Raw genomic sequence first — 7,738 nt, 5'->3', positions numbered from 1 at the left:
CATTAATAAACATTACTATATTAGACATTAGTAAACATTACTATATTAAACATTAGTAAACATTACTATATTAAACATTACTATATTAAACATTAGTAAACATTACTATATTAAACATTAGTAAACATTACTATATTAAACATTACTGTATTAAACATTACTATATTAAACATTAATAAACATTACTATAGTAAACATTAGTAAACATTACTATATTAAACATTAGTAAACATTACTATATTAAACATTACTGTATTAAACATTACTATATTAGACATTAGTAAACATTACTATATTAAACATTAGTAAACATTACTATAGTAAACATTAGTAAACATTACTATAGTAAACATTACTATAGTAAACATTAGTAAACATTACTATATTAAACATTACTATATTAAACATTACTATATTAAACATTAGTAAACATTACTATATTAAACATTACTATATTAGACATTAATAAACATTACTATAGTAAACATTAGTAAACATTACTATATTAAACATTAGTAAACATTACTATAGTAAACATTAGTAAACATTACTATAGTAAACATTACTAAACATTACTATAGTAAACATTAGTAAACATTACTATAGTAAACATTAGTAAACATTAGTAAACATTACTATATTAAACATTAGTAAACATTACTATAGTAAACATTACTATATTAAACATTAGTAAACATTACTACTATATTAAACATTAGTAAACATTACTATATTAAACATTACTGTATTAAACATTACTATATTAAACATTAATAAACATTACTATAGTAAACATTACTATATTAAACATTAGTAAACATTACTATAGTAAACATTAGTAAACATTACTATATTAAACATTAGTAAACATTAGTAAACATTACTATATTAAACATTAGTAAACATTACTATATTAAACATTAGTAAACATTAGTAAACATTACTATATTAAACATTAGTAAACATTACTATAGTAAACATTAGTAAACATTACTATAGTAAACATTAGTAAACATTACTATAGTAAACATGAACACAGCTGCTCAGCACTCGTCTGTCTCAGTGCAGAAGTTCAGAACTTTCTGTAATCCTGAAAAGAATATATTTATTTATTCTGAACCCTCCCTTGTGTGAAGTGAACTGGATGAACAGAGATTCCTGCGGATCTTTAATAAAAACAGAGCGGAGAAAAACAGCATCAACAGCCGTCTGAACATCACTGTGTTTTACCTGAAAACGTGTTCACCTCAATAATAATTATTAATGTCATTAATGTCCTGACTACATTAGCCACAGTCAGAGTTCAAACCAGACGAAAGCTGCTTTTATTTATTGTCCAACAGCTGCAGAGTCACATGGGTGCAGTCGATATTGACCAGCTCTACGCAGCGTGCAGGCCTGGAACATCCAGCTGTTTTAACAGTAACTCAGCTCTCCTTATTAGCGAGGCTCCTACATGCTCGTTAGTAACTTCTTTAAGCTGGGTCGCCGACATTGACAGCGTTGTGTTGGACAGATTTGAGCAGCTGTGAGGGAGAGGGAGAAAGAGAGAGGGACGAGCGAGAGGACGTCCTACAGCGCTCTGCAATCAAATATGATTTTAATTAGTCCCGGTAAAAAAAAATCTGAAATCAATACGTGGCGGTCAGCGTTGATATTGTGGTGGGCCGCCACAAATAAATGAACATATGGGAAACACTATTATTACTATTATTGTATAATTAGACTCTTTATTAGTCTGTTCACATGTGTAGGGTTTAGGTCAGAGCTGTGAGACTGTTGAGGCTGATCCAGGAGAGGATCTCTGTTCCCCTAAACACAGGAACCCAGTCTGTGTAAGTGATCATGCAGCCCTTTGCTCGGGGCCAGAAGCCGCCCAGGGCAGCAGGTGTTTTACTCCTTCTCTGTTTATTCTCTCTTATAAATAATTAATAAATGAATAGAAATTCAGAAAACGGCTGATTTGTTATTTAATTATACAGGACAAACACTGAAAACACAGAGTGGAAAAACCCAGAGGCACAAACAGGAAGCACAAAAACTGGGTGATCGAATATTCAGAGACACGAAGGAAACAAAGAGCGAGCACGGAGTGAGGGGAGCGTTCACTGCTGCAGCCTGTGACCTGTGTCCCCGTGCTGCTCTGATGTGTTGTGGCGCTCTCTCTCCTGTCAGCAGGGGGCGCACTGACGGACCGCAGACATGGACACCACCACGTCCATCAAGATGACCACCCTGGCCATCCAGAACCTGTTCAGCTACGTGGAGGAGGAGAACCTGGCGGCCCTGAAGGCTCACCTGGACCGCTTCAAGGAGGTGGACGGACGCAGCGACGTACGTGTCCTCCCCGCCCCGCCCCTGGGTCTCCCTGTCTGTGCGGCGTGTTTCCTGATTGTTTGTTTGTGTGTTGGCAGAACGGTCAGACCCCCCTGATGCTGGCGGCGGAGCAGGGGAGCATGGAGATCGTCCAGGAGCTCATCAGGAGGGGAGCCAACGTCAACCTGGACGACGTGGTGAGCCAGTCGGACGCACCCCTCCCTCCCCACCTTCTGCTCTCTTCACTGGGAGGCTGTGGTTGCTAGGAGACAGAGGTAATCGTGGCTTGTTTCCGTGGTAACGCCGTCTCTCTCTCTCCGTGTCATCAGGACTGCTGGTCGGCTCTGATCTGCGCCGCTAAAGAAGGTCACGAGGACGTGGTGAAGGAGCTGCTGGAGAACAGCGCCTACATCGAGCACAGGGACATGGTGAGACCCGGGGGCGCCTACAGCTGGGTCATGTGACCTGCGCACAGCGACGCGCGATATATAATCAACAGAGGAGCATTTATTTAGAAACAGTTGGCATATCATTTATTTAATTCAGATTTATTTTGGGTGTCAGCGACACGTGATCTGCTTTAACCCTTTTATACATGAATAATTAAATCACAGTAAGTAATATTTTTATATGTTTGTTTAAACTATGGCTCTAAACTTTCTTTCTCAGTATATTTAACTTTTGAAAGCATCAACGGCATCAAAAGTGATGTAATAAAACTCAATAAAGGTCCAAAAAACTACATGTTTTTGTAACGTTTACTAAAAGATACACATGAAGTTATTCAGGTGCAAATGATATAAATAAAAACATACAAAATAAGGAAGAATAAAATTGGTGATGTATTTTCAGTCACAGAACAAAATGTATAAGAAATATATATCATTAAAATCTGGATAAAAGTTTTTATCTTGTTTAGTTGAAAATTTGTTGTTTTATACTCTTCTATATTAATACTTTTATATTTTGTATATTTGGTTATATTTTCTACTTTATTTATGTATTCAGTATTTTTTAACAGGACAGAGCACATCAATAAAACTCTGATGTAAATGTGAGTTAGTCAAAAAATCGTCAGCATAAAAAACTAAAACTAAAATAACTGTCATGTAAAATGACGTTATGAAAACTCACCTACTTTCTTTATTAGTTCTCTTCCTTCATACGCAGAGTTTCTTCCCGGGGATCAGTGAAGTATTTATGATAACTGGCCTCCTGTGTGCTTTAACCTCGTGGTGATGATGTCACTGTGTCTCAGGGAGGCTGGACGGCGCTGACGTGGGCGTCTTACAAAGGTCGCGTGGAGGTCACCGAGCTGCTGCTGGAGCACGGGGCCAACCCCAACACCACAGGACAGGTAACACATTCAACACTGAGTGGCCACTTTATTAGGTACACCTGCACGTCCGCTGTAACTCCTCAGTTCAGTCTGATGGAGGACGACCCTCGTTACACTGACACCTCCTGTCTCTCTGTGTGTCTCTGCAGCAGTACAGCGTGTATCCGATCATCTGGGCTGCCGGTCGAGGACACGCCGACATCGTCAAACTGCTGCTGCAGAGCGGAGCTAAAGTCAACTGTTCTGACAAGGTGAGCAGCTGAACTTTAAATAAAACTAACCCCTTTAGCGAACCGTCCTGAAGGTGGATGTTTTGTTCCAGCCACTGGCTTTTATTCAATTCTGTACAATCTGAAAAAACAGAAACTTGTTTCATCATCACACCGAACGTCACGTCGGTCTCTGCCGACCTTTAAAAGTCCGTCTGCAGAGATGAACGCTGACGTGGCGCTCAGTGTGGTTACACGACACGTTTCAACTGTCTGATGGCTGATTTTCAAATCACTTTAGTAAACCTTGTGTCACTATATATATGTACATGTACATGATGTTGTGTACTTGTGTGTGTGTTGCAGTACGGGACGACTCCTCTGATCTGGGCGGCCAGGAAAGGACACTTTGACTGTGTGATGCACCTGCTGGAGAACGGAGCCGACGTCGACCAGGAGGGGGCGGTACGACCACACTCCACCACGCAGCTCTCACCGTTATCACTGCAGTACCAGTACCAGTACTGTCTGTCAGTTTTTTCCCAGTAGATCCAAATAAATACCAAAAAGACTTAGATTTCTTGCTGACGCATGAAGCTCTAAACCAGTTTGTTAGTTATCCAAACACATAAAACATTTAAAGAAACATCTTCTGACCAATGAGCTGTGAGGAACTAATGTGTCATTACGCTCATTTATAAGATGACGCTGTGGTTATTTCGGGTTGATATTTTGCTGCTGCATCACGCTTCTCTGCGCAGAACTCCATGACGGCTCTGATCGTGGCGGTGAAGGGCGGCTACACCGAGGTGGTGAAGGAGCTGCTGAAGAGAAACCCCAACGTCAACATGACCGACAAAGACGGGAACACGGCGCTGATGATCGCCGCCAAGGAGGGCTACACCGAGATCGTGCAGGACCTGCTGGACGCCGGGACCTACGTCAACATCCCAGACCGGGTGAGGCGAAGTTTTTATATTCGAGTCCTCACATGTATAAATACAGACTTCTACTCACCGATGAAGCTTTGTTGACGCTGCGTTTTCATTTGTGCTCAGAGCGGCGACACGGTGCTGATTGGAGCAGTGCGGGGGGGTCACGTGGAGATCGTCAGGGCTCTGCTGCATAAATACGCCGACATCGACATCAGAGGACAGGTGAGGACGGATCATCAGTGCGGTCACAAAGTAATAAAGATGGATGTCCGTGCTGATGTTTCACTGTGCTGCATTTCCAGGAGAATAAAACGGCGCTGTACTGGGCCGTGGAGAAAGGAAACGCCACCATGGTGAGAGACATCCTGCAGTGTAACCCCGACACAGAGACCTGCACCAAGGTGAGACCTGGACGCACCTGCAGGGTTCTGCTGCAGAGACAGACAGGTAGAGATGTCTCACCTGTACAGAGTCGTAACTTTGTGTCTGATGCTTCCTGTCTCAGGACGGAGAGACTCCTCTGATAAAAGCCACCAAGATGAGGAACATCGAGATTGTGGAGCTGCTGCTGGATAAAGGAGCCAAGGTGTCGGCGGTGGACAAGGTGAGGACGACGGACGCAGGAACTGTTGAGCTGTTATTAAAGACAACTGAATGTAATTACGGTGCGTCTCTTTAACTCACCTCTCCTCTGGGATCATCATGTTTACTTTTGTACTTCCTGTTTTCCCAGAAAGGAGACACGCCCCTCCACATCGCTATCCGTGGGCGGAGTCGCCGCCTGGCCGAGCTCCTCCTCAGAAACCCCAAAGACGGGCGCCTGCTGTACCGACCCAACAAGGCCGGAGAGACGCCATACAACATCGACTGCAGCCACCAGAAGAGCATCCTCACGCAGATCTTCGGAGCGCGTACGTCCGTCAGACTCCACAGAGCGGCGGCATGAAGGCGTGTCCAGCAAGTGTCCGTGTAGTAACACTCACCTGTGTGTCTCCTCAGGTCACCTGTCCCCCACCGAGTCTGACGGAGACATGCTGGGTTACGACCTGTACAGCTCTGCGCTGGCCGACATCCTGAGTGAGCCCACCATGCAGCCGCCCATCTGTGTGGGTCTGTACGCCCAGTGGGGCAGCGGCAAGTCCTTCCTGCTGAAGAAGCTGGAGGGTGAGTCCACGCACTGAACGCAACGCCTGAATGCACACGCCTGAACGCACACGCCTGAACACACACGCCTGAACGCACACGCCTGAACGCACACGCCTGAACACACACGCCTGAACACACACGCCTGAACGCACACACCTTAAGGCACACGCGTTAACGCTCCTCCTCTTCCTCCTCAGACGAGATGAAGACTTTTGCTGGGCAGCAGATCGAGCCGTTGTTTCAGTTCTCCTGGCTCGTCGTCTTTCTGTCTCTGCTGCTCTGCGGCTGCGTCGCTGTCGTCCTTGGTTTCACAGTTGACCCAAAACTCGCCATGGCCGTCTCCCTCAGCCTTCTGGCTCTGCTCTACCTCTTCTTCGGTGAGATACAACTCGACGGGAGGACAGGAGTCTGTGTTCAGTTCCTTAAAGTTTCCTGTTCTCCCTCAGTGGTGGTGTTTAAATAAAGTTTTCCCGTACCTCCTCAGTGGTGGTGTACTTCGGCGGGCGTCGGGAAGGGGAGAGCTGGACCTGGGCGTGGCTGCTCAGCACCCGTCTGGCCCGTCACATCGGGTATCTGGAGCTGCTGCTGAAGCTGATGTTCGTGAACCCGCCGGAGCTGCCGGAGCAGAGCACCAGAGCGCTGCCTGTCAGGTAACCTGCTCACCTGGGAGGCTGAATTCAGGGGGAGAAACTCAGGTTTCAGGTTTTCATTAGTGATTAATCTTGTCTCAGTGTCTGTAGTTTCCTTGTCTGCAGCTGTCTACACGTGTCGGGAAAACGTGTAAATCACCCCGTGATGTCACACTGATGTCATCACGTCTCCCTGCAGGTTCCTGTTCACAGACTATAACCGCCTGTCGAGCGTCGGAGGAGAAACGTCAATGGCTGAGATGATCGCCACGTTGTCCGACGCCTGCGAGAGGGAGTTTGGCTTCCTCGCCACTCGCCTGTTCAGAGTGTTTAAAACCGAGGAGACGCAAGGTAACACACACTCATTTGCACACACAAACTCACACACAAACACAGTCACTGAGCTCTTCTTCTCTGTTTGCCACCTCAGGTAAGAGGAAGTGGAAGAAGACGTGCTGCGTGCCGTCATTCATCCTCTTCGGCGTGGTGCTGGCCTGCCTGCTGACTGGCATGGCGCTGCTGGCCGTGTTTAAGGTGGACGGGGAGAACCGCACAGTGAACGCCGTGCTGATCGCCATCGGCAGCGTGGTGGGTCTGGCCGTGCTGCTGAACTGCAGGACCTGGTGGCAAGTGACCGACTCGGTGCTGAACTCTCAGAGGAAGAGGCTGCACAGCGCCGCCAACAAGATGACCAAGCTGAAGAGCGAGGGCTTTATGAAGGTGAGGGGGGCATCTGTAGCTGAGGGGGGCGTCTGAAGGTGAGGGGGGCGTCTGAAGGTGAGGGGGGCGTCTGAAGGTGAGGGGGGCATCTGTAGCTGAGGGGGGCGTCTGAAGGTGAGGGGGGCGTCTGTAGCTGAGGGGGGCGTCTGAAGGTGAGGGGGGCGTCTGAAGGTGAGGGGGGCGTCTGAAGGTGAGGAGGGCGTCTGAAGGTGAGGGGGGCATCTGTAGCTGAGAGTGGCGTCTGTAGCTGAGGGGGGCGTCTGTAGCTGAGGTGGGCGTATGAATGTGAGGGGAGCGTCTGAAGGTGAGGAGGCGTTTGAAGGTGAGGGGGGCGTTTGAAGGTGAGGGGGGCGTCTGAAGCTGCGGGGGGCGTCTGAAGGTGAGGGGAGCGTTTGAAGGTGAGGGGGGCGTCTGAAGCTGAGGGGCCGTCTGAAGGTGAGGGGG

The 7,738-nt window shown here is 46.5% G+C and overlaps 1 protein-coding gene across 4 annotated transcripts in view; it reads left to right on the top strand.

Moving 5' to 3' along the window:
- Nucleotides 1-7,738, top strand: part of kidins220b (kinase D-interacting substrate 220b) — a 21,921-nt gene that overhangs the window by 3,885 nt on the left and 10,298 nt on the right. For 3 of the 4 annotated variants that reach the window (XM_046059897.1, XM_046059899.1, XM_046059895.1), the window contains exons 2-17: nucleotides 2,179-2,334; nucleotides 2,415-2,513; nucleotides 2,646-2,744; nucleotides 3,575-3,673; nucleotides 3,805-3,906; nucleotides 4,231-4,329; nucleotides 4,626-4,823; nucleotides 4,923-5,021; nucleotides 5,102-5,200; nucleotides 5,305-5,403; nucleotides 5,533-5,710; nucleotides 5,799-5,963; nucleotides 6,143-6,322; nucleotides 6,430-6,595; nucleotides 6,774-6,925; nucleotides 7,005-7,294. In XM_046059897.1, coding sequence (XP_045915853.1) covers nucleotides 2,203-2,334; nucleotides 2,415-2,513; nucleotides 2,646-2,744; nucleotides 3,575-3,673; nucleotides 3,805-3,906; nucleotides 4,231-4,329; nucleotides 4,626-4,823; nucleotides 4,923-5,021; nucleotides 5,102-5,200; nucleotides 5,305-5,403; nucleotides 5,533-5,710; nucleotides 5,799-5,963; nucleotides 6,143-6,322; nucleotides 6,430-6,595; nucleotides 6,774-6,925; nucleotides 7,005-7,294 — 2,256 coding nt within the window. In that variant the 5' untranslated portion in view covers nucleotides 2,179-2,202. Of the gene's footprint in view, nucleotides 1-2,175; nucleotides 2,335-2,414; nucleotides 2,514-2,645; nucleotides 2,745-3,574; nucleotides 3,674-3,804; nucleotides 3,907-4,230; nucleotides 4,330-4,625; nucleotides 4,824-4,922; nucleotides 5,022-5,101; nucleotides 5,201-5,304; nucleotides 5,404-5,532; nucleotides 5,711-5,798; nucleotides 5,964-6,142; nucleotides 6,323-6,429; nucleotides 6,596-6,773; nucleotides 6,926-7,004; nucleotides 7,295-7,738 lie in introns of all 4 variants that reach the window. The other variant, XM_046059896.1, reaches the window with a different exon arrangement.

The sequence above is a fragment of the Micropterus dolomieu genome, linkage group LG10 (genome assembly GCF_021292245.1).
Source record: "Micropterus dolomieu isolate WLL.071019.BEF.003 ecotype Adirondacks linkage group LG10, ASM2129224v1, whole genome shotgun sequence".
NCBI classification, from domain to species: domain Eukaryota; kingdom Metazoa; phylum Chordata; class Actinopteri; order Centrarchiformes; family Centrarchidae; genus Micropterus; species Micropterus dolomieu.
This window is presented reverse-complemented; position numbering and strand designations above follow the sequence as displayed.